Here is a 27,146-nt window from a genome sequence, read left to right as displayed (position 1 = left end):
CCCACACCTTATATATGACAGAAGAAACCAAAAGTCCCGACAGCAATATTTACTCCTGAGGGAATTCTGTGTACAATATTTTACAGTTCTTCAGATGTTTATATAGCACAATAACATCACAGCTCAGACAAATACAGTGTCCCAAAACCATCCAAGTTTTCCATCGTCTTCCACCCAATTAAGACTTAGAGAGAGCTGGCCAAGTAAAACAAATAATCCAGCATGTCTATCCACTGCTCCAAAAAAACATCATTGGATTCCCAACAGCTGTTTCAAGGGAACCAACATCTCAAAACCAAACAGTAGTGCAAGCGAAACAGGGCCATCGGGAATCCCCCTTTTTTTTGGAGCAGGGTAGATATGCCAGATTATTCTTTTAGCTCTGCCAGCACTCTCTAGGTCTTAATTGAGCAGAAGATAAAAAATTTGATGTGTTTGGGACACAGCATGCATTGATCTTCTAGAAGCTAAGTACTTTTGCTTCATTTTGAAAAATATTTTGATGATAAATTTAATAACTAGAATGACTGCACGGATGATGGTATTGGTGATTTTCGGACTGGTGATGTTTTCCCTTGAGTCAGCTGTTATTTTGCAGTATTTCTGTAAAAGCTTTTACTATCAAGGGTCACTGATGTCTTTTCTCCAATTGGGGTTTTTATTTTTGCTTCCAGGAATCAAACAAAAATACATTCAGGTATAACATACAGCGCGCCTAAAATCTATTGTGTTTATACATAATTCAACACAGAAAAGGTATCATGCAATGATTTTATTTTGTACACATTTCCCCCAATTATAAGGCCTGACCCTTCCCTATCACCTCACCCTCACTACCTCAGCTCTCTCTCCTCAGGTTTCCTCTTATCCTTTCTTGCACGCCAAGACTTGGCCAGCTTTCTATTTCTGTTCCACGCTCTAGGCTTCATCCTGTCCCTGATAAAAACCACTTTCCTATCTTTTGCCTATGGTGGCTTTAGCAGAATTCTTTAACCCCTGGCTATCCATGCTTTGGCTGCCTCTTTTCTAGCCAGTAAGCAGCTACCGCTATTATCCCCCTGGTTCCATTACTGAAATCTACGGTGCATATACAGATTTCTACATAGGAGGGGAATTCTCTGCAAATTCACACACAGGGCAGTTTTGCATAATTCCCCATGAACAACAATTCTTGAAATACAGACTCAGCTAATAGATTTTTAAATATTTTGTATGTGCCTGTTAAAGCTCTATCCCAATATGAACAGCAATTTAGAGACAGAAGGTCAGTTTAAGTACTAGTTCAATGTGTGATTTCAGAAAACAAGAAAAATTAAAAGCATAACAAAATCAATTTCTATACAACTCAGATACTAAATTTTCCATTCTCTAAATTTAATATGCTGCAAAAATTAAAATAAAAGGAGACAAGCCTGCTAACAAGAAAAGAGAACCCATCAGAATATAGCAGGACCTGCCTCTCCTGTCTTCAGTCTAGAGCCATTGAGCATTATTAACCGATGGAGTTTACAACTAATACTCTTGCAGTTTCCAAACTGTTAAGAAATACTCAAATAGAAAAAAAAAGTCTGCTAATATAAAGATCCTATGATGGTTCCAAAAGGGGACACAGAGGTTACAGTGACATCGAGCTGGACGTTTTGATTATAATGAAGCTGTGGTAGAACCTCAAGTGTACTTTATACACAATACTTGAATAATCTTTTTACAACCGTGCAGCTGTGCCCATGATTGATGCTTTGTCTTGACAAAATTTTAAGCCCCAAGCAGTAGGGTCTGTCACTTATGTGCATGCAAACTGCTATATCCATCTGGTGGTCATGTTCAAATGGTAATACATCAGTGAAAACACAAAGTCTTTTTATTGTATTTAATCTATATAAATAAAAAAAAACCAAAACCTGAACTTACTCATTTCACAAACACCATAAATTTAGATACAATGAACTTGTTTTAACTAATAGTAATCACGGTATGGGGGCCGCCGATTGTAAGGATGGTAACGGTTTTGTCCGTATAGAGGATAAGTCGGTCCTTGTCTGTACTGGTTGCGATTGTTTTCCCAGCCTCCTCCTTGCCACTGCCGCTCAGATCCATAATTACGGGAGTAGTCCTGCCTCTCTCCTCTCTCTCTATATTGTCTATCCTGAACCCTGAAAAGACAGAATTTAACAGCAACTTAATGCAATCCCCCGTATCAAAAGGCAGCTTCCACATATAATAGGTTCGTGAAACATTTTTTCCTTTACCATGACAGTATTTGCACTAATAAGGGTAAGAGTAATAGGATTTGATATACTGCCTTTCTGTGGTACAAACAAAGTGGTTCACATTATATGTTGGTACTTTCTCTGTCTCTAGCAGTGGCGTAGCCAAGGGTGGGCTTGGATAGGTTCAGGCCCACCCAGTAGCAGTATACCTATGAAGTGGCTGGCAGAGATCCCCAAGTCCCACCAGCCGAAAACTCCCAACAAGTGTCCCTCCTTCATACCTTGTAAGTAGCAGATCTTCGCCTGCAGTGAGCAGTGACATACATACTGCTCACACCAGCCCCACAGCCTTCCCTCTGATGTATTTCTGCCTAGGCGGAAACAGGAAGCTGCATCAGAGGGAAGGGTGTGGGGCCAGTATGAGCAGTGTGTATTAGTTGCTGCTTGCTGCTGGTGAAAATCTATTTAAAAGGTATACAGGAGAAGGGGGATGTTTGAGAGACCATATGGCATGCAGACAAGAGAAGGAGAGACCAAATCACCTGTGGGACGGGGCGAGGTTCTTCTGCCCACCCATCTTGGGCCCAGGCCCACCCAAAATTGGGTGTCTGGCTACGCCCCTGGTCTCTAGTGGGCTCACAATCTAAGCTTCTGTACCTGGGGCAATAGAGTGTTAAGTAACTTTCCCCCAGAGTCACAAGGATCTGCAGTGGGAATCTAATCTGGTTCTCAGCCCACTGCGCTACTCCTCCTCGTTGTACTATGATGACCAATCCAGGGGTGTAGCTACAGGTGGCCCTGGGCCCACCCATTTGATTGTCCTCCTCCAATCGGTGCACTGCACAGCCTTTTAGTTCTGCCGTGGGTCAGTCACATACATTTAGGCAGCTGGCGCAAAAACAGCTTTAGAGGGAGCAGACTTTCTAAATACAGTAACCTGCCTAAGTTTTTAAATATGCAAGTGTGGGTTGGGAATGGCCACTCTAGCGTTGTACCACTGCGCTCTGCTGCTCGCCAACGGTCTCAACTCTCATGGCACCTGCTTTGCTCCCCAGTACCCCTGCAGTGTGCATAGATGCCAGCGCCACCCAGAAGTCTGCCACCACTGGCACAGCTCAGCTGGATGCGTCTCCCTCACTGTGCCATAGTGCCAGGCTGCCAGCGGTAGCTGGAGAAGCTATTTGGTCCTTGCTTCGCCTTGCCCCTCCCTCATCTGCCTTCGGTTCAGCCCCTCAGGCCTCTGCACTCCTCTATGACCAGATAGGCACGGAGCGCCCCCCCCCCCCCCCCCCAAGGCAGTGAAAAGATCATCCTCACCCAGAAACCCACCAACACTAAATTTTAATATTGGGCTTCTGGGTGGGAGTGGGCTCAGTCCCCACTTTAAAATTTAAAAAAAAAAGGTTGTATATTTGTTCATGTTGGTGGGTTTCTGGATGGGGATGGTCAGGAAGACTGGGAAGAGCAGGGGAGATGCCAGCCTATGTGGGGGGTTGGGTAGACAGTAGGACAGGGCTGATGCCTAGCTACGGCATAGATAGTGGGGAAGGCTATGGGGATGAATAGTAAGGAAGGGAAGGGTTGATGCTGAGCTATAGAATTTCTCATTTTTGGTCCTTAATTCTGTAATTGATGAGGGATGGTCTGTGTTCTGCATGCGACTGAACAGGTGAGAGATTCTGCTGGCATGTGGTATGTTTGGGGATCAGAGTCTGGCTTTTCCAATGGTATGCACATTGCTGTTGTATGTATTCACTGATGTCTTTTTCAAGGCACAGTTAGTGGTAATGTTCAGAATTAATGTTTAAGGTTTACGATACAGGCTCTAAGAAGCTTCTTTGCAGGATTTAGTGTTACTTCAGAAAGTACCTGGCAGAGAAGGGATTTTGTGTTGCTATTATTGAGGTGCAACCAGAATCTGAAGACAATTTTTTTATGATAGAAAGCTGTAAGAGGCAACATTCTAGCTATGTTCTATATACTACATATTTCACAGTAGGTGGGAAAAAATCTTCATGTTGACAGTAGGATTTGTCTTATTGTATCAGTGAAAAATCTGGGGCTTTGCTTCATGTGATTTTTGATTTGTTGAGAAATAAAGATTAACTTTTCTGAAAAATGTATGGTATTTACCCTATTTTGCTTAATCAGGCATTTACATTTGATATAAAGCAAAGTTGGAGGGATACATGCCATTGCTGTAATTATATTGCAGGATCCTGTCACATGTGTTGAGATGTTTGCCATTACAGCAGACATATCTAGTCAAGCTTGTGTAACTGTATTTTTTCCTTTTAAGTATGTAGTTTATGTAAATGCAGGGTAGTAATTAGCCAGAGCAATCCATCATCAAGTGCATTCTAAGGCATTATTTTGTAGTATCCCAAGAAAAACTATTCCTACCTATATACATAGTGCCCACCCACATTAGCTCTGGGCCCACCCAAAACTTCAGGGCTGGTTACACTACTGGACCTAACTTATGGTCAGGAGGACAATGTACTCAATGAAACAGTTTGTGAATGGGGCAGTGCATGCAAAGCCTTCAATGTAGGGTTTTGTGCATTTGTGTGTGAAAAGTGTTGTCTAGACTGGAGTATAGTTTAAATTTTAATTCAAAATTAATAAGCTGCTGTGAAGCAGAATTGCGCAAAGCAGTTCATTAATTCTGAACTCTGAAAATACTGGCACAGGCCACATAACAAACTACACCTTGCTGATGTGTAGTTATCTTATTTTGCCAAGCTCCATAACAAACTTTAGGCAAAAGATTGCTACTCAGTTCATCTGAATGGGTGGGAAGCTTTCTCACGAAATACCATGAGTTAGTGCATCAGCCCTTCAAGTGAGAAATGAGAAAATAACTGTTAATTTGCTCTTCCCACACATAATGTAACTGGTCAATATTAATAATTAGCCTACCACTTTATGATATAGAAAAAGGCCAATCCAGTCCTGAAAGCTTGATTATGAAACTTATAAACAAGATAATTGTTAGTTAAAAAGAGAACCAACTATTTGGCTAATTATAATTTTAGCCAAATACTTGTTTTTCTTTTTTAAATAATTCTGTTCATATAAGCATTAGAATATGCAGTATATCAAATATTATAAAAATTATCTAGAAAGCTGCCAGGATTAGATATTTCTCACATCTTCCACAACAGCTCAAGCTGTAACTCTTCAAAATTCTGCATAAGAGTGACCGTCTCTCACAGAGAAGCAAAGTCTGGGATTTCAACCACAGCAGCCTGAGCCCCAGCAATTCCAAAGACTACAGATTCCTATTATTCTGAATAAAAATAAGTGGTAAGAAAGGCATTGGCACCTATTATCTCGGTATCTCTGGTTACCACCAGTTCTATTTCTCCAGTCTTCTACAACAGGTGGTGGATCTGCCGGGCGCTTCAAGAACTCTTGATATTCCTGATCATCGGTTGTAAAACGATGGCTAAACATCTCTTCAAAATCTGGGATGGGATCTGGTGCCGTAGTCATCCTAACATGAAAAAAATAGATATAAAATTTAAATCATACATAGCAACATAGTAGATGACGGCAGAAAAAGACCTGCACAGTCCATCCAGTCTACCCAACAAGATAAACTCATATGTGTATCCTTACCTTGATTTGTACCTGCCTTTTTCAGGACACAGACCATACAAGTCTGCCCAGCAGTATTTCCCGCCTCCCAACCACCAGTCCCGCTTCCCATCACTGGCTCTGGCACAGACCGTATAAGTCTGCCCTCCACTATCCTCGCCTCCCAACCACCAACCCCTCTTCCCCTCACCTGCTCCGCCACCCAATTTCGGCTAAGCTTCTGAGGATCCATTCCTTCTGCACAGGATTCCTTTATGCATATCCCATGCATGTTTGAATTCCGTTACAACTAATATTTAATTATTAGAATTTATTTACCACCTTTGTGAAGAAATTCACCCCAAGCGGTGTATGGCAAGAATAAGCCAGACACAGGCAATAAATAACTGCAGCAGTAAAAATATTCAAACAATGCAAATCAGCATAGTACATATCTTAATAGCATAAGGTAACAGGAGCTAGACGGAAAATAAGTAAAGTTACGAAAGAAATTACACGAGGCAGAAAATGTACATGCTTATATTTAAAAAACTTGATATACTACTGTGTAGCTTTTCCAGACTAAAGCAGTTTACAATATAAAATTCATTATAATGAGCTAGAGTAGGAGGGGATAAGCAAATCCTTCTACAGCGTATATAGCTGGTATTAATAGATTCTTCCATTACATGAGTGGGAGAACATTCCCTTCCTCCAAATCATAAATATGTTTAGTCTTGGCCAAAATGAAACATCCTTGTGTAGCTTGCATTCCCCCTAATCCTAGTATTTTTGGAAAGAGCAAACAAGCGATTCTATCCGTTCAACTTCACCGATTTTACATCAATCTCCCTTGTCATCTTTTCTCCAAGCTGAAGAGCCCTAGCTGCTTTAGACTTTCCTCATAGGGAAGTCGTCCCATCCCCTTTATCATTTTTCATTGCCCTTCTCTGTACCTTTTCTAATTCCACTATATCTTTTTTTGAGATGTGGTGACCAGAATTGCACACAATATTTGAGGTGTGGTTGCACCATGGAGCAATACAAAGGCATTATAACAGTCTCATTTTTGTTTTCCATTCCTTTCCTAATAATAACCAACATTCTATTTGCTTTCTTAGCCGCCGCCACACACTGAGCAGCTGACACCGAGACCCCTTTCCTGGTCGGTGACTCCTAATGTGCCACCTTGCATTACGTATTTTATAGTTCAGGTTTCTCTTTCCCACATGCATCACTTTGCATTTGCTCACATTAAATGTCATCGGCCATTTAGACGCAGAGTCTCGTAAGGCCCTCTTGTAATTTTTCACAATCCTTTTGCAACTTAACCACTTTGAATAACTTTGTGTTGTCAGGAAATTTAATTACATCACTAGTTACTCCCATCTCTAGATAGTTTATAAATATGTAAAAAAGCAGTGGTCCCAGCACAGACCCCTGGGGAACCCCACTATAACCCTACTCTGTTTTCTATCATTTAAACAGTTTAATCCACAATACAATACTACCTCCATGACTCTCCAATTTCCTCCGGAGTCTTTCATAACGTACTTACTGTTAAATGCCTTTTGAAAATCCAGATACAATATCAACCAGCTCACCTTTATCCACAAGTTTGTTCACCCCTTCAAAGAAATGTAGTAGATCGACAAGGCAAAATTTCCCTTCACTAAACCCATGCTGACTCTGCCTCATTAATCCATGCTTTTGAATATGCTCTGTAATTTTATTCTTTATAAAATAGTCTCTACCTTTTTGCCAGGCAATGACGTCAGGCTCACCGGTCTATAATTTTCCAGATCACCTCTGAAAGCTTTTTTCAGCATTACATTGGCCACCCTCCAATCTTCTGGTACCATGCTTGATTTTAAAGATAAATTACATATGAGGACAGGTACAAATCAAGGTAGGGTATACACAAAAAGTAGCACATATGAGTTTATCTTGTTGGGCAGACTGGATGGACCGTGCAGGTCTTTTTCTGCCGTCATCTACTATGTTACTATATTATATTACTAACTATAGTTCTGCAAGTTCATTTTTCAATTGCATCTGTACTCTGGGATGAATACCATCTGGTCCAGGTGATTTGCTACTCTTTAATTTGTCAAATTGTGCCATTACATCTTCCAGGTTTATAAAGATTTCATTCAATTTCTCTGACTTGTCAGCTTTGAATACCACTTCTGGCACCGGTATCTGTCCCAAATCTTCCTTGGTGAAGACTGAAGCAAAGAATTCAGTTAATTATTCTGCTATGGCTTTGTCTTCCCTGAGTGCCCCCTTTTGCCCTCGGTCATCTAGCAGTCCAATAGATTCTTTTACCGGCTTCTTGCTTTTAATATACCTAAAAAAATGTTTGTGTGGTTTTGCCTCCAACGCAATCTTTTTTTCAAAGTCCCTCTTTTTCTTCCTTATCAGCATTTTGCATTTGACGTGCTATTCCTTATGCTGTTTCTTATTATTTTCAGTCAGATCCTTCTTCCGTTTTCTGAAGGATTTTCTTTTAACTCTAATAGCTTCCGTCATCTCACTTTTTAACCATGCCGGCTGTCGCTTGGCCTTCCTTCCTCCTTTTTTTATATGGAATAACACTGGCCTGGGATTCCAGGAAGCGAATGCTACATACCTGTAGAAGGTATTCTCCGAGGACAGCAGGCTGATTGTTCTCACTGATGGGTTGACGTCCTCGGCAGCCCCCTCCATCGGAAAGTTTACTAGCAAAGGCCTTTGCTAGTCCTCGCGCGCCCATGCGCACCGCGCATGCGCGGCCGTCTTCCCGCCCGAAACCGGCTCGAGCCGGCCAGTCCAGTATGTAGCAAGACAATACACTTCAAGGGAAGACTCAACTCCAAAGGGGAGGCGGGCGGGTTTGTGAGAACAATCAGCCTGCTGTCCTCGGAGAATACCTTCTACAGGTATGTAGCATTCGCTTTCTCCGAGGACAAGCAGGCTGCTTGTTCTCACTGATGGGGTATCCCTAGCCCCCAGGCTCACTCAAAACAACAACCATGGTCAATTGGGCCTCGCAACGGCGAGGACATAACTGAGATTGACCTGAAAAATTTACCAACTAACTGAGAGTGCAGCCTGGGACAGAACAAACAGGGCCCTCGGGGGGTGGAGTTGGATCCTAAAGCCCAAACAGGTTCTGAAGAACTGACTGCCCGAACCGACTGTCGTGTCGGGTATCCTGCTGCAGGCAGTAATGAGATGTGAATGTGTGGACAGATGACCACGTCGCAGCTTTGCAAATTTCTTCAATACAGGCTGACTTCAAGTGGGCTACCGACGCAGCCATGGCTCTAACATTATGAGCCGTGACATGACCCTCAAGAGTCAGCCCCGCCTGGGCGTAAGTGAAGGAAATGCAATCTGCTAGCCAATTGGATATGGTGCGTTTCCCTACAGCCACTCCCCTCCTATTGGGGTCAAAAGAAACAAACAATTGGGCGGACTGTCTGTGGGGCTGTGTCCGCTCCAGATAGAAGGCCAATGCTCTCTTGCAGTCCAATGTGTGCAGCTGACGTTCAGCAGGGCAGGAATGAGGACGGGGAAAGAAGGTTGGCAAGACAATTGACTGGTTTAGATGGAACTCCGACACGACCTTTGGCAAGAACTTAGGGTGAGTGCGGAGGACTACTCTGTTATGATGAAATTTGGTGTAAGGGGCCTGGGCTACCAGGGCCTGAAGCTCACTGACTCTACGAGCTGAAGTAACTGCCACCAAGAAAATGACCTTCCAAGTCAAGTACTTCAGATGGCAGGAATTCAGTGGCTCGAAAGGAGGTTTCATCAGCTGGGTGAGAACGACATTGAGATCCCATGACACTGTAGGAGGCTTGACAGGGGGCTTTGACAAAAGCAAGCCTCTCATGAAGCGAACAACTAAAGGCTGTCCTGAGATCGGCTTACCTTCCACATGGTAATGGTAAGCACTGATTGCACTAAGGTGAACCCTTACAGAGTTGGTCTTGAGACCAGACTCAGACAAGTGCAGAAGGTATTCAAGCAGGGTCTGTGTAGGACAAGAGCGAGGATCTAGGGCCTTGCTGTCACACCAGACGGCAAACCTCCTCCAATGGAAGAAGTAACTTCTCTTAGTGGAATCTTTCCTGGAAGCAAGCAAGATGCGGGAGACACCCTCTGACAGACCCAAAGAGGCAAAGTCTACGCCCTCAACATCCAGGCCGTAAGAGCCAGCGACTGGAGGCTGGGATGCAGAAGTGCCCCTTCGTCCTGTGTGATGAGGGTCGGAAAACACTCCAATCTCCACGGTTCTTCGGAGGACAACTCCAGAAGAAGAGGGAACCAGATCTGACGCGGCCAAAAAGGAGCAATCAGAATCATGGTGCCTCGGTCTTGCTTGAGTTTCAACAAAGTCTTCCCCACCCGAGGTATGGGAGGATAAGCATACAGCAGACCCTCCCCCCAGTCCAGGAGGAAGGCATCCGATGCCAGTCTGCCGTGGGCCTGAAGCCTGGAACAGAACTGAGGGACTTTGTGGTTCACTCGAGATGCGAAGAGATCTACCAAGGGGGTGCCCCACACCTGGAAGATCTGTCGTACCACACGGGAATTGAGCGACCACTCGTGAGGTTGCATAATCCTGCTCAACCTGTCGGCCAGACTGTTGTTTACGCCTGCCAGATATGTGGCTTGGAGCCCCATGCCGTGACGGCGAGCCCAGAGCCACATGCTGACGGCTTCCTGACACAGGGGGCGAGATCCGGTGCCCCCCTGCTTGTTGACATAGTACATGGCAACCTGGTTGTCTGTCTGAATTTGGATAATTTGGTGGGACAGCCGATCTCTGAAAGCCTTCAGAGCGTTCCAGATCGCTCGTAACGCCAGTAGATTGATCTGCAGATCGCGTTCCTGGAGGGACCAGCTTCCTTGGGTGTGAAGCCCATCGACATGAGCTCCCCATCCCAGGAGGGACGCATCCGTGGTCAGCACCTTTTGTGGCTGAGGAATTTGGAAGGGACGTCCCAGAGTCAAATTGGAGCAAATCGTCCACCAATATAGGGATTTGAGAAAACTCGTGGACAGGTGGATCACGTCCTCTAGACCCCCGGCGGCCTGATACCACTGGGAGGCTAGGGTCCATTGAGCATATCTCATGTGAAGGCGGGCCATGGGAGTCACATGAACTGTGGAGGCCATGTGGCCCAGCAATCTCAACATCTGCCGAGCTGTGATCTGCTGGGACGCTCGCACCCGCGAGACGAGGGACAACAAGTTGGTGGCTCTCGTCTCTGGGAGATAGGCGCGAGCCGTCCGAGAATCCAGCAGAGCTCCTATGAATTCGAGTTTCTGCACTGGGAGAAGATGGGACTTTGGATAATTTATCACAAACCCCAGTAGCTCCAGGAGGCGAATAGTCATCTGCATGGACTGCAGGGCTCCTGCCTCGGATGTGTTCTTCACCAGCCAATCGTCGAGATATGGGAACACGTGCACCCCCAGCCTGCGAAGTGCCGCTGCTACTACAGCCAAGCACTTTGTGAACACCCTGGGCGCAGAGGCGAGCCCAAAGGGTAGCACACAGTACTGGAAGTGGCGTGTGCCCAGCTGAAATCGCAGATACTGTCTGTGAGCTGGCAGTATCGGGATGTGAGTGTAGGCATCCTTCAAGTCCAGAGAGCATAGCCAATCGTTTTGCTGAATCATGGGGAGGAGGGTGCCCAGGGAAAGCATCCTGAACTTTTCTTTTACGAGATATTTGTTCAGGGCCCTTAGGTCTAGGATGGGACGCATCCCCCCTGTCTTCTTTTCCACAAGGAAGTACCTGGAATAGAATCCCAGCCCTTCCTGCCCGGATGGCACGGGCTCGACCGCATTGGCGCTGAGAAGGGCGGAGAGTTCCTCTGCAAGTACCTGCTTGTGCTGGAAGCTGTAAGACTGAGCTCCCGGTGGACAATTTGGAGGTTTTGAGGCCAAATTGAGGGTGTATCCTTGCCGGACTATTTGCAGAACCCACTGATCGGAGGTTATGAGAGGCCACCTTTGGTGAAAAGCTTTCAACCTCCCCCCGACTGGCAGATCGCCCGGCACTGACACTTGGATGTCGGCTATGCTCTGCTGGAGCCAGTCAAAAGCTCGCCCCTTGCTTTTGCTGGGGAGCCGCGGGACCTTGCTGAGGCGCACGCTGCTGACGAGAGCGAGCGCGCTGGGGCTTAGCCTGGGCCGCAGGCTGTCGAGAAGGAGGATTGTACCTACGCTTACCAGAAGCATAGGGACCAGTCTTCCTTCCCCCGAAAAATCTTCTACCTGTAGAGGTAGAGGCTGAAGGCTGCCGGCGGGAGAACTTGTCGAATGCGGTGTCCCGCTGGTGGAGAGACTCTACCACCTGCTCGACTTTTTCTCCAAAAATGTTGTCCGCACGGCAAGGCGAGTCCGCAATCCGCTGCTGGATCCTATTCTCCAGGTCGGCGGCACGCAGCCATGAGAGCCTGCGCATCACCACACCTTGAGCAGCGGCCCTGGACGCAACATCAAAAGTGTCATAAACTCCTCTGGCCAGGAATTTTCTGCACGCCTTCAGCTGCCTGACCACCTCCTGAAAAGGCTTGGCTTGCTCAGGGGGAAGAGCATCAACCAAGCCCGCCAACTGCCGCACATTGTTCCGCATGTGTATGCTCGTGTAGAGCTGGTAAGACTGGATCTTGGCCACGAGCATAGAAGAATGGTAGGCCTTCCTCCCAAAGGAGTCTAAGGTTCTAGGGTCTTTGCCCGGGGGCGCCGAAGCATGCTCCCTAGAACTCTTAGCCTTCTTTAGGGCCAAATCCACAACTCCAGAGTCATGAGGCAACTGAGTGCACATCAGCTCTGGGTCCCCATGGATCCGGTACTGGGACTCGATCTTCTTGGGAATGTGGGGATTACTTAATGGCTTGGTCCAGTTCGCAAGCAATGTCTTTTTCAGGACATGGTGCAAGGGAACAGTGGACGCTTCCTTAGGTGGAGAAGGATAGTCCAGGAGCTCAAACATTTCAGCCCTGGGCTCGTCCTCCACAACCACCGGGAAGGGGATGGCCATAGACATCTCCCGGACAAAGGAAGCGAAAGACAGACTCTCAGGAGGAGAAAGCTGCCTTTCAGGAGAGGGAGTGGGATCAGAAGGAAGACCCTCAGACTCCTCGTCAGAGAAATATCTGGGGTCTTCTTCGTCCTCCCACGAGGCCTCACCCTCGGTGTCAGACACAAGTTCACGGACCTGTGTCTGCAACCTCGCCCGGCTCGACTCCGTGGAGCCACGTCCACGATGGGGGCGTCGAGAGGTAGACTCCCTCGCCCGCATCGGCGAAGCTCCCTCCGCCGACGTAGTCGGGGAGCCTTCCTGGGAGGTGGCCGCGGTCGGCACCGCACGCGGTACCGACGTCGGGGACCTCAACCTGGGCGATGGACCAGCCGGCGCCACGCTCGACGGTACCGGAGGCGCAAGCACCGCCGGTACCGGAGGGGTAGGGCGCAACAGCTCTCCCAGAATCTCTGGGAGAACGGCCCGGAGGCTCTCGTTCAGAGTGGCTGCAGAAAAAGGCTGAGAGGTCGATGCAGGCGTCGACGTCAGAACCTGTTCCGGGCTGTCCAGAGTGGAGCGCATCGACACCTCCTGAACAGAGGGTGAGCGGTCCTCTCGGTGCCGATGCCTGCTGGGTGCCGAATCCCTCGGCGACCCAGAGCTCTCGGTGCCGACACGGGGAGGAGACCGGTGTCGATGCTTCTTCGACTTCTTCCGAAGCATGTCACCGGAGCTCCCCGGCACCGACGAGGAGGACGTAGAATCCATCCGTCGCTTCCTCGGGGCCGAGACCGAAGAGGGTCGATCCCGGGGGGGGCTGTACCGCAGGAGCCCTCAGGGTAGGAGGAGACCCACCTGAAGGCTCACCGCCACCAGCAGGGGAATGGACAGCCCTCACCTGCACTCCTGACGATGCACCTCAGTCCGACGACATCAGCAGACGAAGTCTCGGTACCACCGACGTCGATGCAGTCGCCCGATGCCTCGGCGCCGATGCAGAGGTCCGATGCCTCGATGCAGTCGATGGAGCGGCAGCCAAGGAAGATGGTCCGGACGCTGACGACGTCGATGCACTCGATGCCTCCGGTGCCGATGTCGACGAAGAGCCCGAGAACAAAACGTTCCACTGGGCTAATCTCGCTACCTGAGTCCGCCTTTGTAACAGGGAACACAGACTGCAGTTCTGAGGGCGGTGCTGGGCCCCTAGACACTGAAGACACGCAGAGTGCCTATCAGTGAGCGAGATTACCCGGGCGCACTGGGTGCACTTCTTGAAGCCGCTGGAAGGCTTCGATGTCATGGGCGGAAAAATCACGCCGGCGAAATCAAAGGCCGAAATGGCGAAAATTGAAGCACCAAAATTTAAAGGGAGAAAAATCTCGACCGAGGCCAAACTAGGCCTACCCCGACAACGAAAGAAAACTTACGGGGCAAAAGCTGTGAAAACTACGGGAAGGGCAGAAAACCCGAAAGGGTCTTCCGGAACACTTCCGGAGCGCTTCCCGAACTTTTTTAAAGAAAAACAAGGAAAAAATACGTCGAAAAGGACGCGCGAGGTCGACTCTCTGGGGCACGAACGGCGTAACACGACCGTACCGAGCGCGGACGATAGAAGACTGGCCGGCTCAAGCCGGTTTCGGGCGGGAAGACGGCCGCGCATGCGCGGTGCGCATGGGCGCGCGAGGACTAGCAAAGGCCTTTGCTAGTAAACTTTCCGATGGAGGGGGCTGCCGAGGACGTCAACCCATCAGTGAGAACAAGCAGCCTGCTTGTCCTCGGAGAATGGCATTTTTGAACAGAATCCAAACCCAATGTAAATTTTTGACCTTCACAGCTGCTCCTTTAATTTTTTTTTTCACTGTTTTTCTCATTTTGTCATATAGTCTCCTTTTTGAAAGTTAAAATGCTAACATATTGGATTTCCTATGTGTACTTACGCTAAAAACACAGATATCAAATCTGATCATATTATGATCACCGTTATGAAGTGGCCCAACTGATAATGCTTCACAAAAGAATGTAGCAACAACCATGCCATCACTCCACAATCTCCTCTGTGGCCACTACCCAGGCCTCCAACCAGGAGGTAGCCTGCACCAGTTGCGTGGGCTCTCAAGCCCAGAGGCATCTGACGATTTCTGTAAATGTAGACAGTCTCAATAGCCACTTTTATCCACCTCACAAAAAAAGAGGCTTTAGGTGTTGTTTCTCCCTTCCGAGGTCCATAAGAGAGAGCAAAGATTGGAAAGATGAAAGTCATGTGTCTCCTTCAGGTAGTGAAGCAATGTCTGACAGAAATCCATCGGCATTTAAAAAGGAGATAGAGCAGCTTTTAAACTAGAAAGGGGGGAAAGTGGCGCTATTTGCCGACGATATTCTTTTCTATGTAAATCGCCCGGAAGAGACCCTACATTATATATGTATGGAGCTCCGAGCATTTGGGGGAATATCTGGATTTAAAGTTAATTATGACAAGTCAGAGGTGTTGGGTATTTCGGGTCACACTCAGGAGTTGAAGAGAATATTATCCAGATTCTCCTTTAGGCAAGCTAAAGAGAGCTTTCGTTATCTGGGGATAGGGCTTCCGCGAGATCTTGGGTCTTTATATGGAATTAATTATGTTCCCTTGATTAGAGAACTTAGAACAGATTTAAGTAGATGGAAAAACGGGTTGCTTTCTTGGTGGGGCAGAATAGCAGTGATCAAGATGAACCTACTTCCTAGACTGCTATTCCTCTTTCAGACGTTGCCATTGGAAATTCCCTCGAGTACCCTGAATAAATTGCAATCTGATATATCAAATTTCGCTTGGGGAGAGAAAAGAGCGAGGCTATCTAAGAGAATTATGTGGAGCGGAGTGGAAGAAGGGGGTAGGGGGATGCCCAACATTATATGGTACTATCAAGCAGCACAATTAAAACAAATGGCGGAATGGAGCAAGGGGGACAGGGCACCAATAACGATGCTAGAGCAGAACTTGGAGCCTAGGTGTAACTTAGAACGGGGACTGTGGGGATCGGGAAAGATGTGTGCCTCCCGGGGGGGAACGGACAACCCCTTTATAGGGCACTTATTGCATACCTGGGATGTACTGAAACGCAAATTTAAAAAAGGAGTTAAAACCTCAACACTGGCTCATATTATTCATGAGGTCGAGTTCCCAGCTGGAGAAGCGGGGGGAGCGTTTCATGAATGGTATAGAAAAGGCCTGCGAAGATTCAGAGACTTAATGTCAGAGGGTACACTAAGGTCATTTGAGACATTAAAAAGGAAGTTTGACTTGCGGGAGTCTGATCACTATGCATATTTACAAGTCAAACATTATATGAGCAAACAGGGGTGGTTGAGGGCAGACCCGAGGGAACGGGAACCATTAGAGAACATTTGGGTTACACTGGAGGGGGGAAAGGGAGGCATTTCAAGGTTATACAATTACATGAGAGGTAGTACACTGACTAAATTACCTTATATGAAGGCCTGGGAAAGCGACTTGCATTGTGAACTAAGTGTGAAAGAGTGGGAAAGAATATGCATGGAGGTGAAAAAGGCATCGGTATGTGTATTGATAAAGGAAAATGCCTTCAAAGTCCTAAGCAGATGGTATTATACGCCAGATAGGCTAAAACGAATGTATGCGGGTACCTCAGATAGATGCTGGCGATGCGACAATGACATTGGGAGTTTTATACATGTGTGGTGGTCTTGCCCTCCAATACGCTCCTTCTGGGAAGAAATAGCTTTGTACCTGACCTCTATTTTGGACACACAATTTCCAGCGGAACCTAGATGGTGCTTGCTGGGGTGGGGAAATAAAAGGGGCAAGAAGTGGCAGAAGCGGGTAAAACGACTAAGCCTATCAGCTGCGAAACTAGAAATAGCAGCCCATTGGAAGCAGAGAGTGGGACCTACAGTCCTAGAGTGGAAAACAAGGCTCCGAAATATAATAGGGCTTGAACAGCTGACGGACAGAAGGAGGGGCAGATATGACCCTGCAGCGGAAGAGTGGACACACTTGGAATGCTTATGGACTACTGCAATCACAATACAGAGTATTTAGCCATGAAGGGAGGGGGGTGGGTGGGGGGGAGAAAAGTCATTATGTTTGCAATTGGTTGTATTGCAGTTCACTTTAATATTATACGTGATACAGCAGTTAGCTGCATATGTGTATGTATTTAGGAACAATGTGATTAATAAAACTACTTTTCAAATAAAAAAAAAAAAACTAGAAAGGGGGGGGGGGGGGGGGGGGGAGCCCGACAGTCGCTCAAAAGCGCATGGTTCAGAATAAAGTATCTTTTAAAGATTTCCCCAAAACAGGGAAGAAAGGGTATCCCGACGGTGAAGTTGCAAAAGAGACCATAGTAGATCAGGTGTCCTTAAATAAATTAAAAAAAAAAAAAAAATCAGACAAGATTGCAAATACCATCAAGTACTGAGCATGCTGTAAATAGAAACAACAAACCTAGTTTGAAATGTCTATATGCAAATGCCAGAAGCCTAAGAAATAAGTTGGGAGAGTTAGAATAATATGCACTAAATGAAAAACTAGATATAATAGGCATCTCTGGGGGCCTGGTGGAAGGAGGATAACCAGTGGGACACTGTCATACCGGGGTACAAATTATATCGTAGTGATAGGGTGGATCGAATTGGTGGAGGGGTAGCACTGTATGTTAAGGAGGGCCTTGAATCAAATAGATTGAAAATTCTAAAGGAAACAAAACACATCTTGGAATCCCCTATGGATTGAAATTCCATGTGTAAAGGGGAAAAGGATAGTGATGAGCGTACTACAGTCCGCCTGGCCAGGATGAACAGACCGATGTAGAAATGTTATCGGAAATTAGGGGGGGCTAACAAACTGGACAACACAATAATAATGGGTGATTTCAATTACTCCGATATTGACTGGGTAAATGTAACATCAGGGCATGCTAGGGAGGTAAAATTCCTTGACGAAATAAAAGAACTGCTTTATGGAGCAGCTGGTACAGGAGCCGACATGAGAAGGAAAAATTCTAGACCTAGTCCTTATTGGAGAGCATGATCTGGTGTGGGAGGTAATGGTGATGAGGCTGCATGATAATGATCATAATATGATCAGATTTGATGTTAGCTTTGGAATAAGTGTACACAGGAAATCCAATACATTAGAGTTTAACTTTCAAAAAGGAGACTATGATAAAATGAGAAGAACAGTGAAGAAGAAGAAGAAAACAAAACAAAACTTAGAGGAGCAGCTACGAGGGTCAAAAATTTACATCAGGTGTGGATGCTGTTAAAAAATACCATCCTGGAAGCCCAGGCCAAATATATTTTGTGTAATAAAAAAAAGGAGGGAGTTAGACCATACGACAGCCAGCATGGTTAAAAAGTGAGGTGAAGGAAGCTATTAGAGCTAAAAGAAAATCCTTTAGAAAATGGAAGAAGGATAAGGAAGGCAAAGAGGGACTTTGAAAAAAAAAAAAAAAAAGGATTGTGTTGGAGGCAAAAACGTTTTTTTTTTTTAAACGTATATTAAAAGCAAGAAGCCGGCAAAATAATCTGTTGGACTGATAGATGACTGCGGGGTAAAAGGGGCAATCAGGGAAAACAAAGCCAAAACGGAGAGATTAAATGAATTTTTTGCTTCGGTCTTCACCGAGGAAGATTTAGGAGAGATACCAGTGCCAGAAATGGTATTCAAAGCTGATGAGTTGGAGAAACTGAATGAAATCTCTATAAACCTGGAGAACGTAATGGGGCAATATGACAAATTGAAGAGTAGTAAATCTCCTGGACCAGATGGTATTCATCCCCGAGTACTGATAGAATTGAAAAATGAACTTCAGGAACTACTGTTAGTAATATATAATTTATCTTTAAAATCGAGTGTGGTACCAGACGATTGGAGGGTGGCCAATGTAACGCCAATATTTTTAAAAGATTCCAGAGGAGATCCGGTAAATTATAAACCGGTGACCCCGATGTCAGTGCCGGGCAAAATGGTAGAGACTATTATAAAGAACAAAATTACAAAGCATTTTCAAAAGCAAGGATTAATGAGACAAAGCCAACATGGCTTTAGTGACGAGAAATCTTGCCTCAATTTATTACACTTCTTTTAAGGGGTGAACATGTGGATAAAGGTGAGTCAGTTGATATCATGTATCAGGATTTTCAAAAGGCGTTTGACAAAGCACCTCATGAAAGACTCCAGAGGAAAATGTAAAGTCATGGGATAGTGTCCTATTGTAGATTAAGAACTGGTTAAAAAATGAGTACTGTTAAATGGTCAGTACTCTCAATGGAGAAGGGTAGATAATGGGGTTCCCCAGGGGTCTGTGCTGTGACCACTGCTTTTTTACATATTTATAAACAATCTAGAGATGGGAGTAAATAGTGAGGTATTGCAATTACATTTCCTGATGACACAAAGTTATTCAAAGTGGTTAGGTTGTAAGGGGATTGTGGAAAATTACAAGAGGACCTTATGAGACTTGGCGTCTAAATAGCAGATGACATTTTACATCAGCAAAATTTGCCCTTTCCTCTCTGAGCACACCACCCAAACTCTCATCCACGCTCTCATTACCTCTCGCCTTGACTACTGCAACCTACTCCTCACTGGCCTCCCACTTAACCATCTATCCCCCCTTCAATCCGTTCAGAACTCTGCTGCACGTCTTATATTCCGCCTGAACCGATATACTCATATCACCCCTCTCCTCAGGTCACTTCACTGGCTTCCGATCAAATACTGCATTCAGTTCAAGCTTCTCCTTCTTACCTACAAATGCACTCAGTCTGCAGCCCCTCATTACCTCTCTACCCTCATCTCCCCTTACGTTCCCGCCCGAAACCTCCGCTCACAGGACAAATCCCTCCTCTCAGTACCCTTCTCCACCACCGCCAATTCCAGGCTCCGCCCATTCTGCCTCGCCTCACCTTATGCTTGGAATAAACTTCCTGAGCCCATACGCCAAGCCCCCTCCCTACCCACCTTCAAATCCTTACTCAAAGCCCACCTCTTCAATGTTGCTTTCGGCACCTAGCCTTTATACCTTTCAGGAAATCTAGACTGCCCCAGTTTGACGACCACTACTTGTCTGATTGTACATTTGTCCTTTAGATTGTAAGCTCTCTGAGCAGGGACTGTCCTTCTATGTTAAATTGTACAGCGCTGCGTAACCCTAGTAGCGCTTTAGAAATGTTAAATAGTAGTAGCAGCAAGTGCAAAGTGATGCATGTGGGAAAGAGGAATCCGAACTATACCTATGTAATGCAAGGTTCCACGTTAGGAGTCACCGACCAAGAAAGGGATCTCAAGGTCGTCATTGATGATATGTTGAAACCCTATGTTCAGTGTACCATGGCGGCTAAGATAACAAGAAGCAGCATAAGGAGTGTCAAAGCAAATGCAAGGCGCAGATAAAGAAGGCCAGGAGGGATTACGAAAAAAAGATAGCATTAGAGGCAAAAAACATAGCAAAATTTTTTTTCGTTATATTAAAAGCAGGAAGCCGGCAAAAGAGGGGTAAAAGGGGCGATCAAGGAAGATAAAGACGTAGCGGAGAGACTGAATGAATTCTTTGCTTCGGTCTTCACCGAGGAAGATTTGGGTGGGATACCGGTGTCGGAAATGGTATTTCAAGCGGACGAGTCGGAGAAACTTACTGACTTCATGGTAAACCTGGAGGACATAATGGGGCAGTTCAGCAAACTGAAGAGTAGCAAATCTCCTGGACCGGATGGTATTCATCCTAGAGTACTGATAGAACTGAAAAATGAGCTTGCAGAGCTACTGTTAGTGATATGCAAATTATCCTTAAAATCGAGCATGGTACCGGAAGATTGGAGGGTGGCCAATGTAACGCCGATTTTTAAAAAAGGTTCCAGGGGTGATCCGGGAAATTATAGACCGGTGAGTCTGATGTCGGTGCCGGGGGAAATGGTAGAGGCTATTATCAAAAATAAAATTACAGAGCACATCCAAGGACATGGATTACTGAGACCAAGTCAGCATGGCTTTTGTGTGGGGAAATCTTGCCTGACCAATTTACTTCAATTCTTTGAAGGAGTAAACAAACATGTGGACAAAGGGGAGCCGGTTGATATTGTGTATCTGGATTTTCAAAAGGCGTTTGACAAGATACCTCATGAAAAAAAAAAAAAAAAAAGGAAACAGAGTGGGGTTAAATGGGCAGTATTCACAATGGAGAAGGGTAGTTAGTGCCTCAGGGGTCCGTGCTAGGACCGTTGCTTTTCATTATATTTATAAATTATTTAGAGATGGGAGTAACTAGCGAGGTAATAAAATTTGCTGATGACACAAAGTTAATCAAAGTCGTTAACTTGCGACAGGATTGTGAAAAATTACAGAATGACCTTAAGAAACTGGGAGACTGGGCGGCTAAATGGCAGATGACGTTTAATGTGAGCAAGTGCAAGGTGATGCATGTGGGAAAAAAGAACCCAAATTATAGCTACGTCATGCAAGGTTCCACGTTAGGAGTTATGGACCAAGAAAGGCATCTGGGGGTCGTCGTTGATAAGTACATAAGTACATAAGTACATAAGTACATAAGTAGTGCCATACTGGGAAAGACCAAAGGTCCATCTAGCCCAGCATCCTGTCACCGACAGTGGCCAATCCAGGTCAAGGGCACCTGGCACGCTCCCCAAACGTAAAAACATTCCAGACAAGTTATACTTAAAAATGCGGAATTTTTCCAAGTCCATTTAATAGCGGTCTATGGACTTGTCCTTTAGGAATCTATCTAACCCCTTTTTAAACTCCGTCAAGCTAACCGCCCGTACCACGTTCTCCGGCAACGAATTCCAGAGTCTAATTACACGTTGGGTGAAGAAAAATTTTCTCCGATTCGTTTTAAATTTACCACACTGTAGCTTCAACTCATGCCCTCTAGTCCTAGTATTTTTGGATAGCGTGAACAGTCGCTTCACATCCACCCGATCCATTCCACTCATTATTTTATACACTTCTATCATATCTCCCCTCAGCCGTCTCTTCTCCAAGCTGAAAAGCCCTAGCCTTCTCAGCCTCTCTTCATAGGAAAGTCGTCCCATCCCCACTATCATTTTCGTCGCCCTTCGCTGTACCTTTTCCAATTCTACTATATCTGTTTTGAGATACGGAGACCAGTACTGAACACAATACTCCAGGTGCGGTCGCACCATGGAGCGATACAACGGCATTATAACATCCGCACACCTGGACTCCATACCCTTCCTAATAACACCCAACATTCTATTCGCTTTCCTAGCCGCAGCAGCACACTGAGCAGAAGGTTTCAGCGTATCATCGACGACGACACCCAGATCCCTTTCTTGATCCGTAACTCCTAACGCGGAACCTTGCAAGACGTAGCTATAATTCGGGTTCCTCTTACCCACATGCATCACTTTGCACTTGTCAACATTGAACTTCATCTGCCACTTGCACGCCCATTCTCCCAGTCTCGCAAGGTCCTCCTGTAATCGTTCACATTCCTCCTGCGACTTGACGACCCTGAATAATTTTGTGTCATCGGCGAATTTAATTACCTCACTAGTTATTCCCATCTCTAGGTCATTTATAAATACATTAAAAAGCAACGGACCCAGCACAGACCCCTGCGGGACCCCACTAACTACCCTCCTCCACTGAGAATACTGGCCACGCAATCCTACTCTCTGCTTCCTATCTTTCAACCAGTTCTTAATCCATAATAATACCCTACCTCCGATTCCATGACTCTGCTGCGGCTAGGAAAGCGAATAGAATATTGGGTATTATTAGGAAAGGTATGGAAAACAGATGTGAGGATGTTATAATGCCATTGTATCGCTCCATGGTGCGACCGCACCTTGAGTATTGTGTTCAATTCTGGTCGCCGCATCCCAAGAAAGATATAGTAGAATTGGAAAAGATGCAGCGAAGGGCAACTAAAATGATAGCGGGGATGGGATGACTTCCCTATGAAGAAAGACTAAGGAGGCAAGGGCTTTTCAGCTTGGAGAAGGGTCGGCTGAGGGGAGACATGATAGAGGTATATAAAAATGAGTGGAGTGGAACAGGTGGTTGTGAAGCGTCTGTTCACGCTTTCCAAAAATACTAGGACTAGGGGGCATGCGATGAAACTACAGTACAGTAAATTTAAAACAAATTGGAGAAAATCTTTCACCCAACGCATAATTAAACTCTAGAATTCGTTGCCGCAGAACGTGGTGAAGGCGGTTAGCTTAGCAGAGTTTTAAAAGGGGTTAGACGGTTTCCTAAAGGACAAATCCATAAACCACTACTAAACGGACTTGGGAAAAATCCACAAGTCCAGGAATAATATGTATAGAATGTTTGTACGTTTGGGAGGCTCGCCAGGTGCCCTTGGCCTGGATTGGCCGCTGTCGTGGACAGGATGCTGGGCTCGATGGACCCTTGGTCTTTTCCCAGTGTGGCATTACTTATGTACTTATGTAAGAAAGCAAATAGAACGTTAGGTATTATTAGGAAAGGAATGGGAAACAAAAGTGAGGACATTATAATGCCTTTGTATCGGTCCATGATGCGACCGCACCTTGAATATTGTATTCAATTCTGGTCACCGCATCTCAAAAGCAATAGAGTGGAATTAGAAAAGGTACAGAGAAGGGCGACAAAAATGACAAAGAGAATGGGACGACTTCCATATGAGGAAAGGCTGAAGCGGCTAGGGCTCTTCAGCTTGGAGAAAAGACGGCTGAGGGGAGCTATGATAGAGGTCTATAAAATAATGAGTGGAGTGGAACGGGTAGACACGATTCGGTTGTTTACTCTTACCAAAAATACTAGGACTAGGGGTCATGTGTAAATTTAAAATGAATCGTAGAAAATGTTTCTTCACTCAACATGTATTTAAACTCTGGAATTCATTGCCAGAGAATGTGGTAAAGGCAGTTAGCTTAGCGGGGTTGGAAAAAAAAAAAAAAAGTTTGGAGGTTTGGCCAGCTTCCTATAGGAAAAGTCCATAGACCGTTATTAAAATGACTTGGGGAAAATCCACTGCTTATAAGCAGCATAAAATGTATTGAACTTTTTTGGGATCTTGCCAGGAATTTGTGACCTGGATTGGCCACTGTTGGAAACCGTTGGTCTGTCCCAGTGTGGCAATACTTATGTACAAGACTGGGCATACAAATGGCAGATGACATTTAATGTGAGCAAGTGCAAAGTGATGCATGTGGGAAAGACGAACCCAAAATATAGTTAAGTGATGCAAAGTTGCATATTAGGAGTCACTGACCAAGAAAGGGGTTCTAATTATAATCGTTAATGATACGTTGAAACTCTCTGCTCAGTTTGCAGCGGTGGCTAAGAAAGCAAATAGAATGTTAAGTATTATTAGGAAAGGAATGCAAAACAAAAATGAGGACTTTATAATGCCTTTGTACCGCTCTATTGTGCGACTGCACCTCGAATACTATGTGCAATTCTGGTCACCGCATCTCAAAAAAAAAGATATAGTGGAATTAGAAAAGGTACAGAGAACGGCAATGAAAGTGATAAAAGGGATGGGATGAGCTACAAAGTAGTAAATTTAAAACAAATCAGAGAAATTATATTTCTTCACTGAACATGTAATTAAACTATTGAATTCGCTGCCAGAGAATGTGGTAAAAGCAGTTCACTTAGCAGGGTTTAAAAAAAAGGTTTGGATAGTTTCTTAAAAGAAAAGTCCATAAGTCATTAATAAAATGTACTTGGGGAAAATCCACAGCTTATTTCTAGGTTTTAGCAGCATAAAATGTACTGTACTATTTTGGGATCTTGCCAGGTACATGTAACCTGGATTGGCCATTGTTGGATACTGTGCTTGATGGACCTTCGGTCTGTCCCTGTATGGTAATTCTTATGTTATGTGTAAAGGATGTTTTTTTATGTAAGAAAGGTCATTTATAAAATTGTGACCAGACAAGTGCATAAAAATGTGAACATAGGGCACATACTTTTACAGAGGAATTATTGGGAGCATAGGATGAATGGAGTTGTGATATACACATTCTTTATAAAAATACACACACAGAATATATGCACTACATATCTTCAGAGCAGGTATTTATTTATTATGGCATCTGTATCCCGCATTATCCCAAATAGAGCTCAGATTCAATGTGGCTTACAATCCAATTATAAGCACGTACTATTATCTGTACCTAGAGGACTCAATCTTGGTTTTTGTACCCGAGGCAAATGACTTGCCCAGGGTCACAAGGAGCTGAAGTGGGAACTGAACCCAGGATGCTGGGATCAAAGTTCACTGCACTAACCATTAGGCCACTTCTCCACTTTTGAAAGTGCATTTGTGGCCTACTTTGTGCCCATGTTGCCTTATAATCACATGTATATGATTTTTTTTTTTTAATAGGGCACCTTACCTCAAAATTACCTACACTTATAAATCACTACCCCAGAGAGTTTATGCACAATTGAAGCAGATCCCTAATCTACAAGGGATAAAAAGCCCAAGCGAATTGAAGGGGTTTCTTCACAGCATTTTATATCTATCAGAAAAATGAGATGTCACAAACTGAGGGGCACTTTTACTTAGCTGCAGTAAAAAGTGCTTTATTTTCCACATGGTAAAGCCATTTTTAGCACAGCCATTTTTACCTTTTTGTATTAATGGCTAGGCGCCGTTCATGGGGCCCTTAAAAAAATTAGTGCATGCACACTTACCCCGACACCTATTTTGCAGGTGGTAAGGGCTCATGCACTAACCAGTTAGCCCACAGTAATATAGCTACACTAATTAGTGCAAGAATACCTACTCTTCACCCCCTCCCAGACACACCTCCTCAAAGAAATTTTTTAAAAATAAAATGTAATGCATGGTTAGCCCGTTGGTATTTGGCACTTACTACAGGATGCTCAAGCGCATCCCACAGTATGCTACTTTTAAGCTGCAGTAAGACATGGTAGCGCTTACCGAAGCTTAGTAAAAGGGACCCTAACGTCAGTAATAAGTTGTTAAAAGAAGCAGCAGGATTTAAACCCTGTGGTCTTCCACTCAGCCCTCAAGAATCTTCAGATTAATCTCTTTTACAAGATATATCATTGATCATTTATACAGTAACCACAGCAAAGTACTGAAACACACCACTCATTACAACTAATCTAATTGGACATGCATAACGAACATGGAAGGGTGGAAAATATTTAGAAAATACTTTCCCCCCCTGGTTCCTAAAGTTTTTTTTACTTGGAAAATGTCACATAGGCTAATGACACTTACTTAGGCATAACTTTTGAGACAAGTCAGGTTTTTGCTAGGCAAGACCAAATACGGTCTTCCTACTTTATAATGCATTAATGCTTGTTTTTTGGACTGTGGTGCCATGTACTCTTTTTCTTGCTTTATATGAAAATATTCCTGCTTTCATTGGGTTTTTTTTGTTTTATATTTTTGCTTTGTTACTTAAGAAACCAAAATAATTAAATAAAACCTCATACTTTATTCTTACTTTTCTCTTCGTCTTTTATCCTCTCAGCGCAGCCAACAGCAGTGGCAGCTCTACCCGAGCTAGCACAAGGAGAGAATGTGCTCTTCTTCAGTTCTGACCACCACAGCAGCAGCAACGACGACTCCTCAAGTCATGGGCCTTGGAGAACCAAGGAAACCAAACGCTAATTTTAGGATCTTACAACAGTATGCAGAAACACACAAGTCACACGCATTAAACTACCCTCACACTCAGAGCAGGACCGGCGACTCACCCCGTCTGTTCCCGAGATCTACCACCTCTTTCTCTCTGCCCCCAGCCCCCAACCCAGCACTTCTCCCTCTCTGACCGCGATTGGGCACCTCTCCATCAATCTCAATTTCAAACGCCTTCTTCTGCCCTCATCTTACCTTTAAACTCATGCCTGAGGTCACGGTCACCCCAGCTGGCCACGACGCCGATTTCCTTCTCCAGGCTCCAACACTCCGTCCCCTCCTGACGCAACTTTTCACGCTACGTGCCTACGTCAGCCGCGTCCTACTCAAAACTGAAAAACAGGAAATTGCGTCAGAAGAGGCGGACCGCTGAAGGAGAGAAATACTTCCGTTAGAGGCCCCGCCTTTGAAGTCTTTTCAGCCAACCTCCTTGGTTGAAGTAAAGCTGCCGTTTTTGACAAATTGGAAGGTGGTGGGAGGGGACAGGGAGTTTGAGAACACTTCAAGCGCTGACGCGAGCAGCACCTTCCTCTCCCTATTGGGTATCTGTCCCTCAAGCCCAAACCCCTAGCCCCGTGAGGACTTTGTAACGGTTCAAGCAACATAAAACAAGTGCTAAATCACTGGTTGGTTATGCGAGTGGAGGCGCAG

At 45.1% G+C, this 27,146-nt stretch overlaps 1 protein-coding gene across 2 annotated transcripts; it reads right to left on the bottom strand.

Moving 5' to 3' along the window:
* Positions 1–252: 252 nt before the first annotated feature.
* On the bottom strand, positions 253–26,813 carry RAMAC (RNA guanine-7 methyltransferase activating subunit). Of its 2 annotated transcripts, none has more exons than XM_030189610.1 (4): positions 26,691–26,813; positions 26,291–26,439; positions 5,539–5,709; positions 253–2,153 (listed from the first exon to the last, which is right to left on the bottom strand). In XM_030189610.1, exons 3-4 carry the CDS (start codon positions 5,706–5,708, stop codon positions 1,958–1,960), a joined length of 366 nt encoding a protein of 121 aa, XP_030045470.1. In that variant the 5' UTR covers position 5,709; positions 26,291–26,439; positions 26,691–26,813; the 3' UTR covers positions 253–1,957. The 2 variants fall into 2 exon arrangements, with proteins under 2 accessions (XP_030045470.1, XP_030045469.1); XM_030189609.1 differs by having other exon boundaries at positions 26,302–26,439; positions 26,691–26,812.
* Between the last annotated feature and the right edge of the window lie 333 nt (positions 26,814–27,146).

Source organism: Microcaecilia unicolor, chromosome 1 (genome assembly GCF_901765095.1).
Source record: "Microcaecilia unicolor chromosome 1, aMicUni1.1, whole genome shotgun sequence".
NCBI classification, from domain to species: Eukaryota; Metazoa; Chordata; class Amphibia; order Gymnophiona; family Siphonopidae; genus Microcaecilia; species Microcaecilia unicolor.
Note: the sequence above shows the minus strand (reverse complement) of the source record. Positions and strands in the feature narration are given on the sequence as shown.